At 39.9% G+C, this 25,582-nt stretch overlaps 1 protein-coding gene and 1 pseudogene across 1 annotated transcript; both read right to left on the bottom strand.

Annotated features, from left to right (window-relative positions):
• Positions 1-1,351: 1,351 nt before the first annotated feature.
• LOC145525200 (uncharacterized) lies at positions 1,352-2,613 on the bottom strand (annotated as a pseudogene).
• A 4,842-nt stretch (positions 2,614-7,455) lies between these two features.
• Positions 7,456-9,774, bottom strand: LOC145525199 (zinc finger protein 268-like). The gene is given in 4 exon segments (XM_081538037.1): positions 7,456-7,550; positions 7,844-7,970; positions 8,889-9,089; positions 9,685-9,774. Coding segments are annotated over 4 exon segments (513 nt in total).
• Between the last annotated feature and the right edge of the window lie 15,808 nt (positions 9,775-25,582).

The raw sequence follows: 25,582 nt of genomic DNA, 5'->3' as shown, positions 1-25,582 counted from the left end.
AATCTTCCTGGGAATTTGATTGAACAAGGATTCAATCTAAAATTCGGTGTGGAGAACACTGAAACTTTTAACAACATTAAATCTTCCAATTCATTAACAGGGCATATCCTCCCAATATCTAGGTCATTATTATTCCCCTCTTCATTGCTGTTAGTAGCATACATTTCATTTGACTTACATTTAATGATTCCATGGTGGTTTGTTTGTTTTTTGGTGTTATCATAAATAGTGGTGCATTTTAACCCAGATTTCCCATTGTATGCTGAACGTGTGAAAGTGTTAGTTGCTCAGTCATGTCCAACTCTTTGTGACCCCATGGACTGTGGCCTGCCAGGTTCCTATCCATGGAATTTTCCAGGCAAGAATACTGGAGCAGGTTGCCATTTCCTTCTCTAGGAGATCATCCCAACCCAGGGATCAAATCTGGGTCTCCCACATTGCAGGCAGATTCTTTACCATCTGAGCCACCAGGAAACCTGTTGTGAGTATGTAAAAAGTTTCTTATATTTAACTCACCAATATGTTTCTCATCTGCATGAGTTCTCTGATGCATAATGAGTTGTGACTTCCAACAAAAGGCTTTCCCACATTCAGTGCATTTACAGGGTTTCTCTCTCATATGAGTCCTCTGATATGCACTGAGAATTGACTTCTGAGAGGTTCTTCCACACTCAATGCATCCATAGGGTTTCTCCCCTGAATGAGTCCTCTGCTGTACAATGAGCTTAGATTTCCTAATGAAGGCTTTCTCACATCATTGCAGTCATAGGGCTTCTCTCTTGTTTCCATCCTCTGATGTACAAGGAGCCAGAATTTTCCACTAAAAGATTTTTTCACAATGACTATATTCATAAGGGTTTTCCCCTGCACGGGTTCACTCATGTACAATGAGTAGTGACCAAATGAAGGCTTTCTCACGTTTGTGACATTCATATGGTTTCTTTCCTGAATGAGTTCTCATGTTTATAATGAGGTATGACTTGCTACTAAATGTTTTCCCACACTCATTGCACCCATTTTTCCCCAGCATGAGTTCACTGATGTGAGATGGGCTGATCTTCTCTATTAAAGGCCTTTTCACATTCATTGCATACATAGAGATTTTTTCCTGTGTGAATTCTCTGACGTACAATAAGTTGTGAATTAAAACTGAAAGATTTCCTTCATTCTATGCATTCATGTGGTTTCTCTTCTGTGAGTCCTCATATGTATAATGAGGTAGGACTTGTTCCTAAAAGCTTTCCCACCTTCATTGCATCCATAGGGTTTCAATCCTGTGTGACTTCTCTCATGTACAATGAGGTATGAATTCAAACTGAAGGCCTTTCCACATTGATTACATCGATAGGTTTTACCCCAGTGTGTGCTCCCTGATGTACAATGAGCCATAACTTGAATGTAAAAGATTTTCCACATACATTACAACCATAACGTTTCTCTCCTGTATGAGTTTTGTGATGTACAATAAGGTTTGACTTTGTAGTGAAGGCTTTTCAACATACCCTGCATGCATAGAGTTTCTCTCCTGTATGAGTTCTCTGATGTGAAATGAGATGGTATTTCTGACTGAAGGCTTTCCCACAGTGACTACAACCATAGAGTTTCTCTCCTGTGTGGGTTCTCTGATGTGAAATGAGATGGTAGTTCCAACTGAAGGCCTTCCCACATTCATTACAACCATAGGCTTTCTCTCCTGTGTGGGTTTTCCAGTGTACAATAAGGTTAGACTTTGTTTTAAAGGCTTTCCAACATTCACTACATTCATAGGTTTTCTCTCCTGTATGAGTTCTCTGATGTATCACGAGCTGTGACTTCAAACGAAAAGTTTTTCCACAGTCACTGCATTCATAGGGCTTCTCCCCTGTGTGAATTCTCTGATGTATAACGAGTTGTTAATTCAAACTGTAGGCTCTCCTACATTCTCAGCATTCATGGATTTTCTCTCCTGTGTGAGTCCTCTGATGTAAAATGAGGTAGGACTTCATTCTAAAAGCTTTCCCACATTCACTGCATCCATACGGTTTCACTCCTGTGTGACTCAACAGTTGTGACTTCAAACTGAAGGCTTTTCCACACTGATTACATCCATAGTGTTTAACCCCACTGTGTGCTCTCTGATGTACAATGAACTGTGACTCACTGGAGAATTTCCGACATTCACAACAACCATAGGGTTTCTCCCCCATGTGGATTCTCTGATGTACCACGAGGTAGACTTTGTGTTAAAGGCTTTCTGACAATCACCGTCTTCATAGGGTTTCTCTTCTGTATGAATGCTTTGATGTATAATGAGTTGTGATTTCAAATCAAAAGTTTTTTCAAATGCATGACACTTATAGGGTTTCAGTCCTGAATGAGTTCTCTGGTGGGAAACAAGCTGGTCTTTTCTACTGAAAACTTTCCCACATTCACAATATTCATAGAGAGTCTCCTGTGTGTGAATTCTCTGATGTATAACAACTTGTGAATTGAAACTGAAAGTTTTCTGACAGTCACTGTATTCATGTGTGAGTTCTGTGTGAGTACTGTGTGAGTTCTCTGATGTGCAATGAGGTAGGACTTGCTGCTGAAGGCCTTCCCACAGGAACTGCATTCAAAGGGTTTTCCTCCCATATGCATTTGTTGGCAAATAAGCTGTGACTTTCTGTTGGCAGTTTTTCCAGATTCATTACTTTCACAGTGTTTTATGCCAATAATAGCTTGTTCATGTTTAGAATGGAAGGGTGATTCTCTCTGTGCATGAAACCCATTAGGATTCTTTCCAGCATAATTACTACTTAAATCTATATTATATTTCAAACTCTTTCCATTTGTGACACATTTATGAAGTCTTTGTCTTGAAGAAATATAATCTGTACTAAGAAAATATAGTTTTCTAAATGCAGTACAGGAATAGTCTCCTGCCATACTTCTCAGCTTGCCTTGATTTTCCTGATGCTATTCCATACAATCATTAATTTCCCAGACTTCATCTAGAAATGAAAATATTCATGTTATGAATAGTAACATGATCTTGGTATAACATAAAATTACCTTAAAAATGCCATGTCATGAGGTTTTTCTTAGTTTCTGATATCAGTTCTGAAGATAAATAAAATCTCAAGAGTAAAGGTACCCAAACCCCTGGACACTGAGGAAAACAAAGCAAATCAAAACATGTACATAGGCATAGGGAACTGCCAATAAATAGAGTCTTGAGTTTCAAATTTTTGTACTATACCTTCTTTAGAAAGCACCAGGTAAAATGAGAAAAACATAAAGAAGTGGAAAAGATCTCGAAGCACTAGCTTTATTTAACAAATAATTATTAAATACTTATTATGTGCCAAACACTGTTAAGCTCAGGAGAAAGAGCAGAACCATTGCAGATTGGTTTACACTCCTCTTGGAAATAAAGGTCCACTGAATACCCAAATAGATAAAAATAAAGTCACAAGAAACATCATCATGATGTTTCAGAACACTGTCAAGCAACAGCTGGTAAAACTTCCAGAGAAACCAAAAACGTTTCATATAATAAATCAAAATTTACAATGGATCTAACTTCTCACTAGCATCATTAGAAGAAAGAAAACAGAGCATTCAGGAGTAAAGTATAAACATTTTCAGAGGCACAGGTCTTAACATTTATATCCAATGCACTCTTTCACAGGAAGCTACTGTGAGAGGTGTTCCAACAAAACAAATCTAGGAAAAAAGAGGACACACACCATCAAAAAAAAAAAAACAAAAAAACCAGAAAACTTGAAAGGAGATTTCAGGATAAAAACTGTACAACCAGGTGATGAGAAAAGTTAGGTTACACCAGAGAAAGTCACAAGACCTGGGAGTGATGTCACCAGGAAGATGAAATTAGAATCACTAATTTAGCTGAATATACCAAAAGAATATTTAGACACGTGAAGAAGAGTCTGGGGTTAAATTAATTATAAATACGAGCAGTAACAGAGAAAACTGGACAGGCAAGTAAAACAACTCAAAAGAAAAAGTGATTTGTGAATGAAAACTAACCATAACTAACTTGTATGATTTACCTATGAATGGAAATTACATAGTCATGAAGATGCAAAAACTGAAGACTGTTCTAAGCAAAAGCATGAAGTAGTTTTATTAGGATGATGCAGGTATGAAAAGAGAGTGTGTATATCATGGGGAATATGAGGGGAGGAGGATGAAAGAGAATTAAATCTATCCTTCACACTGAGTAATTAGAAGAAAACCTAGGTGCAATAGAATAAGCTGGTTATTTAGAGGAAAATTATCACGGAGGAAAATTCACTAAGAAAGAGCTAACAGGTGAAATTGTTTTTCTCCCAGAGGAATAAAAAACAGAGGGGCACGGTGAACAGATGCTGGTTAAACATTAACCATCCCCCACTGTTGCCAAATTCCAAATATACAAAGTAAATAAAGAGAAAGACACAGGACTAAGTCCTCAGGCACCATGACAAATATTTGGAGGCTGAATAGAAGAGAGAATGGGTAGAGTGGATCTAGATATTTCAAAGTAACATGCTGACCAAAGTGATGGAAAGGACAGGGTATTAAGAGAACACAGAAGCAGGTCAGGTTTGAAAACTGCAATATCACAGAATCTTGAGACTTCATTCCAGTTTCCTCTACAGCCTAAATATGAACTCTCTTATTCATTTTGTACACAACCTCCAAGTTATACCTTCCTAAACACCGATTCCCAACTGGAACAATATCTATTCCCAAGCACTGAGAAATGAATATGACCATGTTTGACTATTACAATGGCTTTGCAGGAAGTATTACTGGCAACTAAATGGTCTTAAAATCATAAATGTTTCCATCAAGAAAAACCAGGCCAGTGAGTAATTCATCTTTGCCCTTGAATCAGATTTGCTCATGTTTGGCTGTCAGTGTTGTTACTGTAGACTTCAGAGTTCATGGATACTGAATCTGTCGATTTCTATATTTTACCCTTCCATCTTTCTGTTGCTGGCACCACACTCCTTGTTTTTCCTTGGTTCTCACATCTCTGGTTTCCTTCATTTTATCTCCCAGGAAGTCTAATGAATTTGCTATTGAGCATTTTATTTTTTTTGCAACAGTAATTCCAGAAAATCAGATCATTGCTGGTATCTCAAGGGATAGCACAAAGAATTCAAGAAATTCAAAAGAATTCAAGAAGAATTTTTTTGAATTCAAAAGAATTAAAGAATTCTGTGTTTACAGAATACCAGAGCCAGTGAGTAGAAAGCAGGAATTCACAAGACTGGAGATTGTTTAAACATGATTCAAGACTATATTAAACATGTTTACTGACTGTGGCTCATCTTGAGTTTAGCTACAGAAGACAATGGAAGAGGAACTCAGGCTAAGAGAGAAGAACCCAGGGCTTACCAGGCCACGGCTATGGCAGAAGCCCTGGAACAGCCTGCCCAGCCCAGTTCCAATGCACTGTAACCAGTGGCTTCCCTGTGGTGGTGGTGCTGCTGCTCTCTCAAAACAAGGTTCCTGTTGTAACCATTCTGTACGTCTCTCTACCACTCAACCTGTCTGGCTAGTTGTAGGTGGATAACTTACCTTTAATTACAGATCACCAGACCATGAAGATGTACCACCAGGTCTAATTAGAAACAATAATCCAAGACTTGTACTAATATGGTTAAAAATGAAAAGAGGTGTGATAGAATATTTTTGAAGGTGGATGGACAGAAAGAAGGGTGTGACTGGATGCTCCCTCATCAAAGAGGAAGATGGAGGTGTACAGTGCTGCCTACCTAACAGTTCTGCTGTCCTTTTCCTGGTTGGCAGAAATCTGATTTTAAGTCCTACCTCCGTCCGTAAGGCCATGTGCTTCAGCTAGGAAACTGGAGGCCCACCTCCATGCCCCCTGCCGAAGGGGAAGCATGATTTATCTGAGCCAACAGAGACTGTTTCACTTCCCTTGCCAGAGTCTTCTTTAGACAGGGTGGGTGATAAAAATCTAGGCTACTGAACATGGTAAGTCTGCTGGGGCTTCCTGAAATAGATTTTAACGCCTGACAGAAAGGGCCACATGGGAAGGAACAGTCTTTCTTACCCCGCTGGCCACTGGTATATCTGCAGGTGTCAGGTGGAACCGTAATGATCTGATGACCATGAGGGAGTTAATCTGAGGGAAATACTGACATAGTTATAATGGCGAGGAAGAGACAGACCTTCAGGGATTTAGTGAGACAATGACTCAGGATTTAGTCATCCTTAGAGCTGCTCCACTTCAGGACATGTTATGATGTGTAGTAATGAATCACTTCTGCTTAAACAGGTTCATTCAGGATTAATAAAACATTGCAGGTGAAACAATCCTAATAATACAAAGATTTACTGTTGATTTACCCTGCCATGTTTATTAAAAAATACATAGGTGCTTAGGGAAACATATCTGACAGTCACATCAGGACAAACTAATAGTATAAAAAGAGTAAAAGCTATAAATTTGGCTGGTAAGTAGAACAAGCGAGAAATGAAATAATACTAGCCTTGTTGGGGGTAAGAATTGAGAAGATGATGTTTTAAAAGACTTATTTTTAAAGGAGCAAAATATGGCAGATTATAACAAGACTAGTGAAGACAACGGCATATAAAGGAGTTTTAAGCTCACTCCCCAGTGTCAGGAAAAGGAATTCAGACCACAGCAGAACTAACAGTTAGGAAGGAAAGAAGACACTATCATACAGCTATGGGGCAGGGAAGAGACATTTCAGCTTCAGTTTCTGAAAAATTAGACAACGGAGTGGCCCATGCAGGGAAGACACCCTGTGAACCAATTAAACCCAGTACCAAAGGGCAGATGAAAGGTAGACAGGACTGTCAGTCACAAACAGAGAAAGAAAGAGCTCAAATCTTCAGGGTGGGAGTCTTCTAAAACTTAAAACATAGGACAAAAGTAGGGAATATAGAAAAGACCCCTCTGGGCTCAGAGAGAAGAGCAAGTGAGGTCAGTAAATCATAAGGAGAATAAGCACTCTGTCATGCAGTGTGAGAGGGTGTTCAGCGGAGTCTCACCTGGGTATGGAGAGGGGGAAAGGCTTAAGGTAAGATAACTAGTGTCATCAAATGAGGCAGGAATAACCTCAGAAAGAACCGTGATGACAGAGTAACAAGCAAGGAGAAACAGAGGGGTAGAATCTCCTAACAAACAGGTTTCAAGGAGAAGGAAACTGGACCTGTGGTTGTTACATATGAATGCAAGTAATTTTAAAAAAAGAGAAAGTAGAAGAGGTGTGAAAGTCACATCCAGTGAAGTAAAGAGGAAATGCTGCTTAGATGCAGAATGAAATGAGTCTATCACCAAGGGAAAGTAAGAAGGAAGCTGAGAATGCCAGAAAAGAGAGCATGAAGAGAAAATGGTTACAAATAACACAAAAACACAAACACAAAGGAAACATCACACAAGAACTCACAGTAATTCTAAGGAAGGAGGAAAAGATCTAAATGTCCTGGTCACTCACCTGGACGGCCCTGACTCAGGATTTGCATCATCCATAACTCTTCTTGTTCCAACTGGAAAATGATTCTGGGTTTGGTGTGTTGATACCCTGTGAATGGAAAATCACAGACAACCTGGACCAAGGCTGCCTGGGACCCAGGGATTCAGAAGAACAGGGAAGATTCATTTTAGAGGTGACATGATGAAGCTACTCCTTTGCATTTGACAAAGTAAACACCATTCAACCAGCGTATTCTGATGCCAAAGGGAGAATAAGAAAATCTGACCTCCAAGTATAAGCCCAAAATCATCAAGTATTTTACAAAAGTGCCCCAGCTTTCAGCCACCAAGAAGGGAAAGCCTGGAGGTTACACACACTCCTTTCAGGGATGCATTACCCACCCAGGGACACCAGGTTGCTGTAATTCTGTAACATCACACTCCTGTACAGGTGCTTCTGAGCTGGGACCAGCAGCTGCCACTCTTCCCAAGTAAAGTCCACAAACACATCCATGAATGACAATGGTCCCTGAAAAAGCATATCTCCATTCAATCTCAAATCATTTTACTGAGTTTGGAGCAAACAAAAGGCTGCCAAGAGGGCCAATTATTTACCTTCTGCTTTGGGAAAAAGCAAATATTCATTGAAAATATCCCATCAATATGCATTAAATCAGTTAACTTTTCATTAAATATATAATACCATGTGCCAGGTATTCAACTAGGTGTAGGTAATATAAAATGGTTGAAAGACAGTCTTGCCTGAAAGAAGTGTTCAGCATTGCAGAGAAAAGCAAAGATTAAATACATAAAATATAATAGGGAGTGCTTTGCTATATGACACAAGGAACCCAAAGCCAGTGCTCTGTGATAACCAAGAGGGATGGGAGGCAAAGGGAGGTGGGACATATGTTAAGAGGAAGGGGACATATGTATACCTATGGCTGATTCATATTGATATATGGCAGAAGCCATCACAATATTATAAAGTAATTACCCTCCAATTCAAAATAAAATTTAAAAAAAAAGGATAACAGTAGATGGCGGAGAATGTGAGGCAAGTGGACACCCAGACATTGCTGATGGACAGACACATAAGAGGATGGTGCTTAATGAAACAAAGTACTTAATGAAAAATATAAGCAATAGAGCAGGAGACACATGAGTACATGCCATGAACATATATTAAAAATGCATTCACACCAATAACAATATACATTTTGTAAACACATATAAAAACAACAATGTGCATTTTAAAATTGTAGGGGTGGAGAAGGAGCTGAAAATCGAGTGTGGGGAAACCAGGAAACAGGGACCTCAGGGACCTTCCATGACCTAAGGAGAAGTTAATTAAACGCTCCCATCTAAGGACCTCTACCCCTCCCTCTATCAAAAAAATTAAAAAGGAATAAAGAAAAGAAGTGGAAATAAACAAACAAGGACTCACCCAGGATTTCTTGGCTTTCGGCTGCTCCTGGGAAATAAGCAGCCACTCCAGGACCTGCACTGTCCCAGGTCTCCTGGGCCTCTGCTGGGGTCCTCCAGGGAGAGGCCTCTGGTCAGGGGTCCCTTGACCCAAGATGGATTCTTCACCTTGATGCTTTCTGCTCGTATTGCATGAACTGTCTCACTCCTGGAGAGGTGGCACCTGTAGACCCAAGAGCAAGCACACATTTGAGAGCACATTTCCTCTAGGCCTCAACCTTGGTCTCTTTTGCTGGCGAATGCACTCACCCCTGCTGCGCCAGGGGTTCTGCAGACTGTGGTCAGTGCTGCTGGGGGGGCAGAAGTGAGAGGAAATGGAATCAGGGAGCCCAGCACACTGACTACAGCCCCCCACACAGACTCTGCATAGGCCCCCAGGAACCCCGAAAGAGCAGCAACTACACTGAGATTTAAACAGTTTCAGGCAGACAGTTATGAAGAACATGATGCCAGGTGCTAAGGAGTAAATGACCCTGCTTTAGGTGGGTGGACACCAGAAATAGATCTTGGATGAAACAATCTGTGTTTCAGTAGAGTTTTTTCTCTCAATATCTGGATGTCCATGAACAATTCATTTAATCTCTCTCACTTTGCCTTACTGTTTGTTGTGAAACATTGAGAGTAGGATGAGATCAGGGTGGCAGTGTAGTCTTTTAATGTCCCAATAAAAACAAGAAGCCTACAAGAATAGTAAAAGAAGAAGTCAGAGATGTCCACAGACAGAAAAACAGACCCAAGTGACAGGGCTCCCCACAAACCTTGGAATCTAGGCAGATGCAATCTAACAGCACAACTGGGGGAGTGGGGGCCACAGGCTGCTGAGCTCCAAAGTCACCAGTTAATAGCATCCCCAAGAGGAGAGCACCTCCCAAGTGGAATCTGAGCCTCTCAGGATCAGGGATGCAGGTGACTAAAAAAGATGTTCCCAAAGTTGCCAAGTGATCTAACAGTGCTGTGGCCACCTAGGAACACAACAGTCTGAGAAATAATGGGCAAACAGTCCCTCATAGGAGGCTGGGTCTTCCCTGAGAGGGAAAGCTGCTGGAAATGAAGGCCAAATTGATCAACACAAGAAGTGACAAAACAAGGTTCAGGCATAGAGAGGGACAAGAGAAAGGAGATTCAGAGGGTTAAAAGGAAAAGGGAGAAAAGGGAGGAGAGAAAGGTATTAGGCGGTCAGAGGGGAGGGTCCAGAGGAATTCATTCCAGAAGTTATCTTAACAACAAAATACATGGTGTAAAAATGAGTGAAACACGTTAGAATACAGGGCATATTGAGCTCTGGGAAACCCAGGATGAGAGGCGGAAAAAAGGCTTCCTGACAAGGCTTAGCGTTGAGTCTGGTCAGGTATGTCTGTGTATGTATCTTTACTTCCAAAAGAATCACTGAGACGATGAACTAGAAACAGGTTACCTTGCGGGGAGGGAAGGAGGAGAGCAAGAGAGATGGAGGCTTGTCTGAATGCACCATAATACACTTTCTACTTTTGAATCATGTAAATATGTTACATGATCAAAAGGAGGAGGGAGAGCAATCCCTAAAGTTGAAAATAAATGTCAACAAATACAGTTTATGCAATTGGAAACAAAACTAAAAGAGACAATCAGTTTTCTACCTGACCTTAACATGTGGTATTTAATTATGTATTCTTTGGATAAAATGAGGTATAAAGACTAACTGAACTTCATCTAGTATCCTAGTTAATAGTAACAAATTGTTATTATTTTAAAGCCATCTTGTGTTTGCTATAGGACATGACAGTTATATCACTGTTATTAAGAACCAAGATATCTCAGTTCAGTTCAGTTCAGTCGCTCAGTCGTGTCCGACTCTCTGCGACCCCATGAATTGCAGCACGCCAGGCCTCTCTGTCCATCACCAACTCCCGGAGTCTACCCAAACCCATGTTCATCGAGTCGGTGATGCCATCCAACCATCTCATCCTCTGTCGTCCCCTTCTCCTCCCGCCCCCAATCCTACCCAGCATTAGGGTCTTTTCCAATGAGTCAACCCTTCTATCTAGCACGTGACAAAAAGATGCAAGAGTAAAGTTTTTCACCTTCCTGCACAGCTGGTGGGGATGTAAAATGGAGCAACCACTTTGGACCTAGCTTGGCAGTTCCTCATGGTGTTAAACCCAGTATCACTGTATTATCTGGCAATCCCATTCCGAGGTATACACTCAAGAGAATTAAAAGCCTACGTCCATACAAATGATTGCACACAAATGTTTTTAATGGCTTGACTCCTAACAGATAAGCATCAACGGATGAACAGGTAAACCAAATGTGATCTATACAGGCAAAGGCACATTATTTAGCCATAAAAAGAAGGGAAGCACTGAAGAATGCTACTATATGATGAACTTCTGTAGTACACTGTATGGGTGCCTGACAATTACCTTTTTTTGACCATAATGCAAATGCCTGATTGTACTGAAAGCTTCTGATTTCTGAGGCACCACTAAACATTAATCTTGGGTAAGTTCATTTCCAGCCACACAACTAGATAAAGAGCCAGGATGTAAACTCTCTGCACCTCAATGGTCTTCTGATAGAAAGCCCTGGGTGACTTGAATGACTGCTCACTTGAACCCTGCTCTTCCCTTCCTGTGCCTTAATTCTCACCTTTATGTCTTAAATTCACCAGTGAACCTGTAAGCCCCTGTGATCCAAGTATAGGCAGAACCCCCAGTCCACATCCTCATTCTCTCTCTGCTGTGTGGCCCTGGTGTGCCACCTACTCCCCAGGGTCCTCAGTAATAAACCTTATGTTTTCAAAGATCCCTGATGGTTGTTGCTGAGATGCATCTTGCAATCACAGTAAGAACCACGGCAATGGCTCATTGGTGAAACATCTGTGGGGGCTGAGAATAACAGGGGCCCAGGTGAGCCCTTTCCCCAGGCATTCCTGGGCCATCATTACTGACAGGCTGAGACCAACACAAAGCCACTTTGAAAACACTGTGCTAAATGAAAGAAGCCAGATATACATGTCCACAGTTGATATGATTCTATTTATATAAATGTCTTCCTAGGCGGTGCTAGTGGTAAAGAACCGTCTACCAATGCAAGAGACGCAAGAGACACAGTTTCAATCCCTGGGTTAGGAAGATTTCCGAGAAGAGGAAATGGCAACCCACTCCAGTATTCTTGTTGGGAAAATTCTATGGACAGAGGAGCCTTTCCTGCCTGGAAAATTCCACAGACAGAGGAGCCTGGTGGGCTACAGTCCTTAGGGCTGCAAAGACTCAGACATGGCTGAGTAAAGCACATATAAATGTCTAGAATGGGGAAATTCATGAAAACACACAGTAGATTAAATGGCAGTCAAGGGGACAGGGGAAGGAGGGGATGGAGAGTGGCTTGTGAATGGGGACAGGGTTTCTTTTGGAAGTAATGATAATGTTCTGGAACTGGACATGGTAATATTTAGACAAGTCTGAGAATACTAAAAATGACTGAAGGTACACTTTAAAAGGGTGAGTTTCATGGTATATAAATCATACCCCAATAAAGCTTCTATCGAAAGTAATTTTTTAATTCAATTATTTTTATTAAAGGAAGTTTTGCAACAGTTGTCTCACCCAGGTTTGCAGCATGCCTACTGCCTCAAAGATCCTCTGAAGCCAAGATCCACTCTCACCTCTGACCCCCAGACAACCTTTACTCTGATACTCTCCATAGACCTGCATTTTCTGGACATTTCATATGATGGGGGCCACACTAAATACTGTGCCTGGCTTCTTTCGCTCAGCACAATGCTCTGGAGGTTTATTCATGTTACAGACACACCACTGGCTTGCTCCTTTATTGCTGAATAGTGTTCAATTTTGTCTATACATTCACCACTAAACCCACATTTATTATATATTTTTTAACTTTTTATTTTATATTGGAGTATAGCCAGTTAACAATACTGTGACAGTTTCAGGTGCACAGTTGAGTGTCTCAGCCATATATACACATGCATCCATTCTCCTCCAAACTCCCCTCCCATGCAGGCTGCCACATAACATTGAGTAGCATTCTTTGTGCTATACAGTAGACACTTATCCAATTTGAATACAGCAGTGTGTACGTGTTGATCTCAAACTCCCTAACTATGCCTTCCCCTCATCCTTCCCCACAACCACAAGTTTATTCTCCAAGTCTGTGAGTCCGTTTCTCTTGTGTAAATAAGCTCGTTTGGGGACTTCCATGGTGGTCCAGTGGTTGAAAGTCTGCATGCCCATGCAGTGGACACGAATTTGATCCCTGGTCCAGTAGGTGCCACATGCCTTGGGGCACCACAACTACTAAGCCCATGTTCTAGAGCCCAGGATGTGCAAATACTGAAGCCCAAGCACTCCAGAGCCTGTGCTCTGCAACAAGAGACGCCACCTCGAAGAGAAACCCATGCACCACAACTAGAGAGTAGCCCCTCCTCGCCACAACTAGAAAAAGCCCGTGAGCAGCAACAAAGACCCAGGGCAACCAAAAATAAATATATTTTTTAAAGTTCATTTATATCATTTCTTTTTAGATTCCACATATAAGGGATGTCTTATGATATTTTTCTCTGTATGATTTCACTCAATATGACAGTCTCTAGGTCTATCCATGTTGCTGCAAATGGCATTATTTTATTCTTTTTTAATAGCTGAGTAACATTCCATTATATGTATGTACCACATCTTCCTTATCCATTCCTCTGTTGATGGGTATTTAAGTTGCTTCCATGTCTTGGCTACTGTAAATAGTGCTGCAATGAACACTGGGGTTCATGTATCACTTCAGATCATGTTTTTCTCCAGATATATGCCCAGGAGTGGGTAGCTCTAATTTTAGTTTTTTAAGGAACCTCCACACTCTACTCCATAGTGGCTGCACCAACTTATACTCTCATCAACAATGCAGGAGGGTTCCCTTCTCTCCACACCCTCTCCATTATTGTGAATTTTTTGATGATAGCCATTTTGACTGGTGTAAAGTGATACCTCATTGTCATTTAGATTTGCATTTCTCTAAGAATTAGCATTTTTGAACATCTTTTCATGTGCCTCTTGGCAATCTGTATGTCTCCTTTGGAGAAATGTCTCTTTAGGTCCCCTGCCATTTTTTTTATTTTATTCTTTTGATGATATTAATCCTCATGAGCTGTTGATAGATTTTCAAGATTAATCCCTTGTTGGTTATATCATTTGCAAATATTTTCTCCAATCTGTGAGCTGTCTTTTCATTTTGTTTATTGTTTCCTTTATTGTGCAAAAGCTTTTGAGTTTAATTGGGTCCCGTCTATTTATTTTTGGTTTTATTTCCATTATTCTAGGAGGTAAATCAGAAAAGATGTTGCTGCAATTCATATCAAGAGTGTTCTGCCTAAGTTTTCTGTAGGAATTTTACAGTGTTCAGTTTCACATTTAGGTCTTTAATTCATTTTGAGCTTCTTTTTGTATATGCTATTACAGAATGATCTAATTTCATCTTGTTTTTTACGTTTTCCAGTTTTCTCAGGACCATTTGTTGAAGAGACTGTCTTTCTACCATTGTGTAGTCATACCACCCTTGTCACAGATTAATTGATCACAGGTGCATGAGTTTATTTCTAGGCTTTCTATCCTGTTCCATTGATACATGCTTCTATTTTTTGTGCCAGTACCATCCTGTTTTGGTGACTATAGCTTTGTACTATAATCTGAAGTCATGAAGCCTGATTCTTCCAGCTGCTTTTCTTCCTCATGATTGCTTTGTCTATTTAGGGTGCTTTGTGTCTCCATAGAAATTTCAAGATTTTTGTTTCATTTCTGTGAAAAATGCCCTTAGTAATTTGATAGGGATTGCATTGAGTCTGCAGATTGCCTTGAGTAATAGAGTCATTTTGACAATATTGATTCTTCCAACCCTTGAAGATGGTATATTTTTCCATCTGTTTGTCTTCTTCAAGTTCATTAGAATCTGTCTTTTTTGTAATACAGGTCTTTTGTCTCCTTGGGTAGGTTTATTCCTAGTTATTTTATTCTTATAGGATGGTAGATGGGATTGTTTCTTGTTGATCTTTCAAAAAAGATCAACCTATTTTTGACCTTTCATTTTTAGTGTATAGAAACAGAATAGATTTCTGTGGATTAATTTTGTAACCTGTAACTTTGCCAAATTCATTGATGAATTCTAGTAGTTTTCTGGTGCATCTTTAGGATCTTCTCTGTATAGTATCACATCAACTGCAAAAGTGACAGTTTAACATCTTTTGCATTTTGGGTTTCCTTTACTTCTTTTTCTTCTCTCATTTCCATGGGTAGGACTTCCCATGAAACATTCAAAACTATGTTGAATTAGAGCGGATATCCTTGTCTTGGTCCTGAAATTAGAGGGAACGCTTTCAGCTTTTCACAATTGAGTATGTTAGCTATAGCTTTGTCATATATGGCCTTAACTATGTTGAAGTATGTTCCCTCTATTTCCCTTTTCTGGAGAGGTTTTTTTTTTTTTAATCATAAACGGGTGAATTTTGTCAAAAGTTTTTTCTGCATCTACTGAAATGTTGTTCAGTCACTCAGCCATGTCTGACTCTTTGCAACCCCACGGATTGAAGCATGCCAGTCCATTGAGATGATCATATGTCTTTTATTCTTCAATTTGTTGATGTGATATATCTTGGTGATTGATTTGGAGATATTGAAAACTCCATGCATCCTTGGGATAAATCCCACCTGATCAGAGTTTATGACCTTTTTAATATATAGTTGGATTCAGATTGCTAGTATTTTGATAAGGAATTTTGGGTCTATGTTCATCAATGATTGCTGTTCAGTCACTCAGTCGTGTCCAACTCTTTGCAACCCCATGGACTGAAGCATACCAGGGTTTCCTGTCCTTCACTATCTCCTGGAGTGTGCTCAAATTCATGTCCATTGAATCAGTGATGCCATCCAACCTCTATTGTCCCCTTCTCCTCTTGCTTTCAATCCTTCCCAGCATCAGGGTCTTTTCCACTGAGTTGGCTTTTCGCATCAGGTGGCCAAAGTATTGGAGATTCAGCTTCAGTAACAGTCCTTCTGATGAATATTCAGGGTTGATTTCCTTTAGGATTGACTAGTTTGATCTCCTTGTCATCCAAAGGACTCTCAAGACTCTTCTCCAGCACCACAGTTCAAAAGCATCAATTCTCTGGCACTCAGCCTTCTTCATGGTCCAACTCTCATATCCATACACGACTAGTGGAAGAACCATAGCTTTGGCTATATGGACCTTTGTCAGCAAAGTAATGTCTCTTCTTTTTAATATGCTGTCTAGGTTTGTCACAGCTTTTCTTCCAAGGAGCAAGCATCTTTTAATTTCATGGCTGCAGTTACTGTCTGCAGTGATTTTGGAGCCCAAGAAAATAAAGTCGGTCACTATTTCAATTGTTTCCCCATGTATTTGCCATGGAAGTGATGGAACCAGATGCCATGATCATAGTTTTTTGAATGTTGAGTTTTAAGCCTGCTTTTTCACTCTCCTCTTTCACTTTTTCATCAGGAGGCTCTTTAGTTCCTCTTTGTTCTCTGCCATAAGGGAGGTGTCATCTGCATATCAGAGGTTATTGATATTTCTCCTGGAAACCTTGATTCCAACTAGAGCTTCACCCAGCCTGGCATTTTGCATGATGTACTCTGCATATAAGTTAAATAAGCAGTGTGACAATATACAGCCTTGATGTACTCCTTTTCCCTATTTGGAACCAGTCCACTGTTCCATGGAGAAGGAAATAGCAACCCACTCCAATATTCTTGCCTGGAGAATCCCATAGACAGAAGAGCCTGGCAGGCTACAGTCCGTGGGGTCACAAGAGTTGGACACGACTTAGCAACTAAACCACCACCACCCATTGTTCCATGTCTGGTTCTAACTGTTGCTTCTTGACCTGCATACAGATTTCTCAGGAGGCAGGTAAGGTGGTCTGGTATTCCCATCGCTTTAAGAATTTTCCATAGTTTGTTGTGATCCACACAGACAAAGGCTTTAGCGTAGTCAATGAAGCAGAAGTAGATGTTTCTCCAGAATTCCCTTGCTTTTTCTATGATCCAATGGATGTTGGCAATTTATCGCTTGTTCCTCTGCCTTTTCTAAATCCAGCTTGAACATCTGAAAGTTCTTGGTTCATGTACTGCTGAAGCCTAGCTTGAAGGATTTTGAGCATTACCTTGCTAGCATGTGAAATTAGTGCAATTGTGTGGTAGTTTGAACATTCTCTGGCATTGTCCTTCTTTGGGATTGGAATGAAAACTGACCTTTTCCAGTCCTGTGGCCACTGCTGAGTTTTCCAGATTGGCTGGCATATTGAGAGCAGCACTTGCACAGCATCATCTTGTAGGATTTGAAATAGCTCAGCTGGAATTCCATCATCTCCACTAGCTTTATTCTTAGTGATATTTCCTAAGGCCCACTTGACTTCACATTCCAGGATGTCTGGCTCTAGGTGAGTGATCACACCATTGTGGTTATCTGGGTCATTAAGAGCTTTTTTTGTGTAGTTTTTCTGTGTATTCTTGCCAACTCTTAATATCTTCTGCTTCTGTTAGGTCCATACCATTTCTGTCCTTTATTGTGCCCATTTTTGCATGAAATGTTCCCTTGATAGCTCTTATTTTCTTGAAGTGATCTCTAGTCTTTCCCATTCTGTTGTTTTCCTTTATTTTTTTGCACTGATCACTTAGGAAGGCTTTCTTATCTCTGCTATTCTTTGAAACTATGCATTCAGATGGGTGTATCTTTCCGTATCTCCTTCACCTTTTACTTCCTTCTCAGCTATTTGTAAGGATTCCTCAGACAATCTTTTTGCATTTCTTTTCCTCGTGGATGGTTTTGATCATCACCTCCTCTACAATGTTATGAACCTCTGGGCATAGTTCTTTTGACACTCGATAAGATGTAATCCCTTGAATCTGTTTGTCACTTTCACTGTATAATCATAAGGGATTTGATTTAGGTCATACCTGAATGTCCTAATGGTTTTCTCTACTTTCTTCAATTTAAGTCTGAATTTTGCAATAAGGAGTTCATGAACTGAGCCACAGTCAGTTCCCAGTCTTGTTTTTGCTGATTGTAGAGCTTCTCCATCTTTGGCTACAAAGAACATAATCAATCTGACTTCGGTATTGACCATCTGGTCATCAATGATTTTGGCTGATAATTTTCTTTTTTTTCTTCAGTATCTTTGTCTGGTTTTGGTATCAGTATGATGGTGGCCTCACAGAATGAGTTTGGGAGTTTTCCTTCCTCTGCAATTTTTTGGAACAGTGTCAGAAGGATACATGTCAGCTCTTCTCTAAATGTTTAACAGAATTTGCCTGTGAAGTCATCAGGTCCTGGACTTTCGTTTGTTGGGAGTTTGTTTTTTTAACTTTTTATTTTGTATTTTGTATTAGGATATAGCCAACTAACAATATTGTGACAATTTCAGGTGAACAGTAGAAGAACTCAGTCATACACACACACACACACACACACACACACACACACACAGGCTCTCTCGGTGGCTTAGTGGTAAGGAATCTGCCTGCAACGTAGGAGATGCATGAGATGCTGTTTCAGTCTCTGGGTTGGAAAGATCTCCTGGAGGAGGGCATGGCAACCCACTCCAGTATTCTTGCCTGGAGAATCCCATGGACCGAGAAGCCTGGCAGGCTACAGTCCATAGGGTCACAAAGAGTTGGACACAACTGAAGGGACTGGGCACGCGCACACACACACATACATTCTCCCCCAAACACCCCGCCCCATCCAGGCTGCCACATAACATTGAGCAGAGTTCCATGTGCTATACAGTAGGTCCTTGTTGGTTATCCATTTTTAGTATAGCAGTGTGTATATGTCCATTCCAAACTCCCTAACTACCCCTTTCCCCCAGCAACCATAAGTTTGTTTTCTAAGCCTGTGAGTCTCTTTCTGTTTTGTAAGTAAGTTCATTTATATCATTTCTTTTTAGGTTCCACATGTAAGGGATATCATGCAATATTTCTCCTTCTCTGTCTGACTCACTTCACTCAGTATGACAATCTCTAGGTCCATCCGTGTCACTGCAAATGGCATTATTTCATGTTTGTAATGGCTGAGAAATATTCCATTGTGTATGTTTACCAGTTTCTTTATCCATTCCTCTGTCAATGAACATTTAGGTTGTTTCCATGTCTGGGCTATTGTAAACAGTGCTGTTAATGAATATTGGGATGCATGTATCATTTGAGGTCATGTTTTTCTCCAGATATATGCTCAGGAGTGGGATTTCAGGGTCATATGGTAGCTCTACATTTAACTTTTTAAGGAACCTCCATACTGTTCTCCTGGGCTTCCCTCGTGGCTCAATTGTAAAGAATCTGCCTGCAATGCAGGAGACCCAGGTTCAACCCCTGGGTCAGGAAGATCCCATGGAGCAGGGCATGGCAACACATTCCAGTACCCTTGCCTGGAGAATTCCATGGACAGAGGAGCCTGGTGGGCTACAGTCCATAGCATTGCAGAGAGTCAGACATTACTGAAGTGACTAAGCAGCAATACTATTCTCCATAGTGATTGCACCAATTTACATTCCACCAACAGTGTAGGAGGGTTCCCTTCTCTCCACACCCTCTCCAGCATTTATGTTTGTGGGTTTTTTGATGATAGCTATTTTGACTGATGTGAGGTGATATCTCATTGTAGTCTGAGAAGGATAGGTGTTAGTTCTTCTCTAAATGTTTGATAGAATTTGCCTGTGAAGTCACCAGGTCCTGAACTTTTGTTTGAAATTTTTTCATCACAGTTTCAATTTCAGTGTTTGTGATTGGTCTATTCACATTTTCTACTTCTTCCTGGTTCAGTCTTGGCAAACTGTACCTTTCTAAGAACTTGTCCATTTCTTCCAGGTTGTCCATTTTATTGGCATACATTTGGCTCATAGTAGTCTCTTATGATCCTTTGTATTTCTGTGGTGTCAGCTGTAACGCCTTTTTTCTTTCTTATTTTATGGATTTGGGTTCTCTCCTTTTTATTCTTGATGAGCCTGGCTAAAGCTTTATCAATTTTGTTTATCTTTTCAAAGAACCAGATTTTAGTTTTGTTATTTTTGCTCTTGCTTTGTCTCTATTTCATTGATTTCTGCTCTTATCGTTAAGATCTCTCTCCTTCTAACTTCAGGCTTTGCTTGTTCTTCTTTCTCTAGTTGGTTTATGCGTAAGGCTAGTTGTTTATTTTTATTGTTTCCTGAGGTAAGCATGTATTGCTAATCTTCCCTATTAGAACTGCTTTTGCTGCATCCTATAGGTTTTGGATTGTTTCATTTTCATTTGTTTCTGCTGCTCCTGCTGCTGCTGCTGCTAAGTTGCTTCAGTCGTGTCCGACTCTGTACGACCCCATAGATGGCAGCCCACCAGGCTCCCCCGTCCCTGGGATTCTCTAGGCAAAAACACTGGAGTGGGTTGCCATTTCCTTCTCCAATGCACGAAAGTGAAAAGTGAAAGTGAAGTCGCTCAGTCTTGTCCAACTCTTAGCGACCCCATGGACTGCAGCCTACAAGGCTCCTCCGTCCATGGGATTTTCCAGGCAAGAGTACTGGAGTGGGTCGCCATTGCCTCCTCCGAGCACAGTGCTCTTAGTGAAATCCTAAAACATGTATTGTTTCCATCCTACATGCAGATGTTGGAAAAGGAAAAAGCTACAGAATGTGTGATGACACACACTCAAGATTATACAAGTTTGGCTGCAAAATCCCTCACAAAATGTACTTTATATGCACTAAGTATATCATTGTTACATGCATTACATATGAGACTGTGTTAGGTTATATGACTCAGTTAAAAATGGGCTCCTGTAGAGAAAGCACATAGTGTGGATGTGTCATGGCATATGATGGCCAAATTTCATTGTTTGTGTAGTAGACACTGGAACTGAATCAAAACACCATTTAAAAGGTCTCAATTGGTGAATAATATTATTGGTTATAATGATTTATCAAGGTAATATAATTCTTCCTATGGCCCACAGACACCTGTCTCGGCACCTTTATATCCCACTGGGTTAATAGGAGGAAGGATATTTGAAGGAGTATTCTCTGCTGGTAATCACCTGTGTGATTGGAAATCTTCCCTATACAACAGAACAAACAATACAGCAGCAGCAAGTGTTTCCCTCCTGAAGGGCTCTCCTGATTCAGTCTTTAATAGATCTATTTCTCCTTCTGTTGAGTTGTGGTAGGTTCTTTCTTTCAAGAAACTGGTCTATTTCATCTAGGGCTTCAATTCTGTAGGCATAGGTTGTTCATAATATTCCTAATTCTTTTACTGTCCATGAGATGAGTAGTGATGGCTCCTCTTCTTTCCTGATGTTAGTGATTTCTAGATGTTTTTTTCCCTTAGACAGCCTGTTTAGAGATTTTATCTTTCCAAAGAACAACTGTTGGTTTCATTGATTTTGTCTATTGTTTTCCTGTTCTCAATTTCATTCACTTCAAATCTAATTTTAATTCTTTCTTTCCTTTATCTTACTCTGTTTGCTTTTGTGTTTGTGTTTAATTTTCTAGTTACCTATATTAGGCATTCCCTAGTAGCTCAGATGGTAAAGAATCTGCCTGCAATACAGGAGACCCAGGTTCAATCCCTGGGTTGAGAAGATTCCCTGGAAAAGGGAATGGCAACCTACTCCAATATTCTTGCCTGAAGAATCCTGTGGACAGAGGAGCCTGGCAGGCTACAGTCCCTGGGGTCCCAAAGAGTTGGACACAATTGACGATAACACTTTCATACTTTTACTTTCAAGGTGGTATATTAATGATTTTAGTTCTTTTTTCTTTTCTAATATATTCAATTTTATATATTTCTTTCTAAACACTGATTTCACTGCATCTCATGAATTTTGGTAAGCTGTATTTTCATTTTCATTTAGTTTGATATATTTAAAAAATATCTCTGGAGAGAGTTCTTCTTTAACCCATTTGTTATTTAGAAGAGTGTTTATATTTTCAAGTATTGGGGGACTTTCCAACTATCTGCTGATTTCTAGCTCAATTCCATTATAGTCTGAGAACATATTTTGCATGATTTACTTTATTTTAAATATGTTCAAGTGTGTTTTATTGCCCAGAATGTGGCATATCTTGGTGAATGTTCCATACAAACAAGAAAAATGTGATTTCTGCCCTTGTTGGATGATGTAGTCTGTAAACATCTAGTAAGTCCAGCTGATTGACAGTGCTGTTCAGTTCAACTATGCCTTTCCTGGATTTGCTCATTACTGATAGTGTTGAAATCTCCAAATATAATAGTGGATTAATCTACTTCTCTTACAATTCTATCAGTTGTTCCCTCACATATTTTGATGTTGTTGTTAGTATATATACCTTAATATCTCTGATAATTTACTTTGCTCTGAAGTCTTTGTCTGAAATTAATATAACTACTCTAACTTCTTTTTGATTAGTGTTAATGTACTATATCTTTCTCCATTCATTTACCATTAATGTATCTGTGTCTTAATAATAAAAGGTTTCTTGTAGTCATCAGTTAGGTCTTGATTTAATTCACAAGGATAGTCTCTTTTAATTGATGATAATTAACAAATTAGAGAATTAATAGATTATTGATATAGCTGGGTTAATATTTACCATTTGTTTTCTATGCACTGTCCTGTTTTTTTCTTTTTTATCATTTTTTTCTACCATTTTTATTTCAATAGAGGATTGTACAAGATTACATTATTTTCCTCTCAGCATATTATACTTAAATTTTTTATACTGGTTGCTCTAGAGTTTGCTACAAGCACTTGTAACTAATCCAAGTTCATTTTCAAATAACACTGTACTGCTTCATGGTAACACAGAATCTTAGAATATTCCCAATTCCTTCTTTCTATTACAACTATAATCACTAACTACATTGTTGCTATTATTTTAAACAAACTGTTATCTCTTTGAATAGGAAAAAAATGGTTTTCATTTTACCTTCACTTATTTCTTCTCTAATAATCTTCCCTTCTTCATTTAGATCTGAGTTTTTAACCTTTATCATTTTCTTTCTCTCTAAAAAACTTTCGATATTTCTCACAAGGCAGGATGATTGGCAACAAATCCTCTCAATTTTTGCCTGAAAAAGTATTTCTCTCTCCTTCACTTTTTTCTTTAACAGTTTAGTATAATTTATTTTATTTAACAATCTAGGAAGTTCACAGCCATCAGCAGTTACAGTGCAATATCAGGTGCAATTTAGAATTCAGGAATCTCCATGGAGCTGTTAGTGTAGTGAACTTTGTATCTGCTTCACTTTTGAAGGATAACTTTTCAGGGTACAGGATTCTAGTTTGGTGGGGTGTTTTTTTTCTTTCAATACTTTAAATATTTCACTCCATTCTCTTCTTCCTTCTGTGGTTTTTGAAGAGAAATCTGATGCAATTCTTGTGCTGATTCTCAGTAGATGAGATTTTTTTTTTCCCTTACTTGCCTCAGGGTTTTCTCTAATTTCCGTTTTCTTTATATATTATATGCCTCGTTGTAATTTTGGGGGTATTTTTTCTGCCTGGTGTTTTTTGAGATTCCTGTGGTTGGTGTCATTATTTTGGAAAGTCTCAGCCATCATTATTTCAAATATTTTTTGTTCTTTTCTCTTTCCCTTCCTGTTGGTATCTCCTTTACACATATGCTACACCTGTTATTTCATCAAAGTTCCTTGATAGTCTCTTTCATTTAAAACAGTTTTTCATTTCTGCTTTGGAAGTTTCTATTGGCATATTTTTACAAGTGCATTGGTTCTCTCCTTCGATGTATACGGTCTGTTGATGAGCCCATCAAGGCATCCTTGAATTCTGGGTTTTGTTTTGTTTTTATATTTAGCACTTCATTTTGATTCTTCCTTATAATTTCCACATCTCTGTTTATATTACCCATTTAAGAACTTACCTGCCAATGCAGGAGATGAAAGAGACAGAAGATCAATCCCTGGGTCAGGAAGATCCCCTGGAGGAGGGCATGACAACCCACTCCAGTATTCTTGCCTGGAGAATCCCATGGACAGAGGAGCCTGGCAGGCTACAGTCCAGAGGGTCGCAAAGAATCGGACACAACTGAAGCAACCTAGGAGGCACACACGTACCGCCTCCAGTAGTGGCTTCTGCACCAGTAAGTTTTGATTCCCTTTATTTGCCTATCTCTACAATTTTAGGGTCGATTATTTATTACATCTGAGAAGAATGGTTGATTCCCAGGTCCTTCAGCTTTTTTCTTGTTGTGAGGCTGGGAGAGACAACTTGAAACTCATTACGCATTGCTTGGAATCTGGAAATCAGTTTTCCTATTTTTAAAGGATATGGGTGAACATGACAAATTTGCCTGCAGGTCAGATTGCCAGCTGCAGCTGTTGAATCAGTGCTGAATGAGGGGGGCAAAGAGAACACTGGCTACCTCCATTAACTCCCTGCACCTCCCAGGACATAAGGGTCACCCTGCTCCAAATTACCAACGCTGTTGCTCTCTCTTCAGTGTATTCCAATTCAGAAGTTATATCTTTATCTTTCCAACAATTAACTCAATTTCACACCCAGGCTTTTCATATGAAGTCATGGACTGAGACAAAGGCATTTTTACAAAAATTTCAGAGACTCACTGTATCTCCTACTTTGGCCTATGTGGGCCACTGAAGGGGAAGTCAGAAAGCAGTACAGTTAATCAAGTGATAATTATTCTCATTATTCAAGACTGTCTTACTCCAACAAGAAAATTCAGCTGAACAAAGCAGAATCAACTTTATTTTCATCCCTTAGGATTCTTACGGGATAGCCACCAGGAAGGGATAACACTCAGGCCTGCTCGTTGTTGCTCACTGGTGAAACAAGGAAGCAGCATGCCAGGGGATGGTTAGGAAACCTAAAAAATAGTCTGTATAATCTCACGTATCTCCCTACCACTTTTTTCTTTTTTTTAAACTTTATTTACTTATTTTTGTCTGTGCTGGGTCTTCGCAGCTGCACTCAGGCTTTCTCTAGTTGCAGCAAGCACGGGATATTCTTTGCTGTGGTGTGAGGGCTTCTCATTGTGGTGGCCTCTCTTATTGCAGAACACAGGCTCTAGGGCACGCAGGCTTCAGTAGTTGCGGCTTGTGAACTCTAGAGCATGGGCTCAGTTGCCCCCGCAGCATGTGGAATCTTCCCAGACCAGGGACTGAACCCACGTCCCCTGCACTGGCAGGCATTCTTAACCACTGGTCCACAAGGGAAGTTCCCTACCATTTTTTCTTAAGTATTATTCAGGAATCAGCAAGTAGAGATTTAAGAACAGCAGAGTTTGGAAACTGGGGTAGGCAGAATAGTGGCCTCCAACTATGTCCACTTCCTATTCTCTGTGAATATGTTCCCTTATACAGCAAAAGTAACTCTTTATATGTGATGAAATTATGAACCTCTAGATAGGGAGAGTATTCTGGATTATCCAGGTGGGTACAATTTAATCACAAGGGTCCTTATAGGTGAAAGATGCAGGTACTTGTCAGAAACAGAGACATAGCATGTTGAAAAACACTTAGCTGGGCACTGCTGGCTTTGAAGATGGAGGAAGAAGCCATGGACCAAGGAATGCTGGAAAAGACAAGGAAACATATTCTCCCCTAGAAACTTTAGAAGGAATATATTCTGCCAATACCTTGATTTTAGCCCAATGAGACCCATTTCAGACTTCTA

Source organism: Giraffa tippelskirchi, chromosome 11 (genome assembly GCF_054371585.1).
Source record: "Giraffa tippelskirchi isolate mGirTip1 chromosome 11, T2T-mGirTip1v1.2.pri, whole genome shotgun sequence".
NCBI classification, from domain to species: Eukaryota; Metazoa; Chordata; class Mammalia; order Artiodactyla; family Giraffidae; genus Giraffa; species Giraffa tippelskirchi.
The sequence above is the reverse complement of the archived record's forward strand: the minus strand, read 5'-3'. Positions and strand labels throughout refer to the sequence as shown.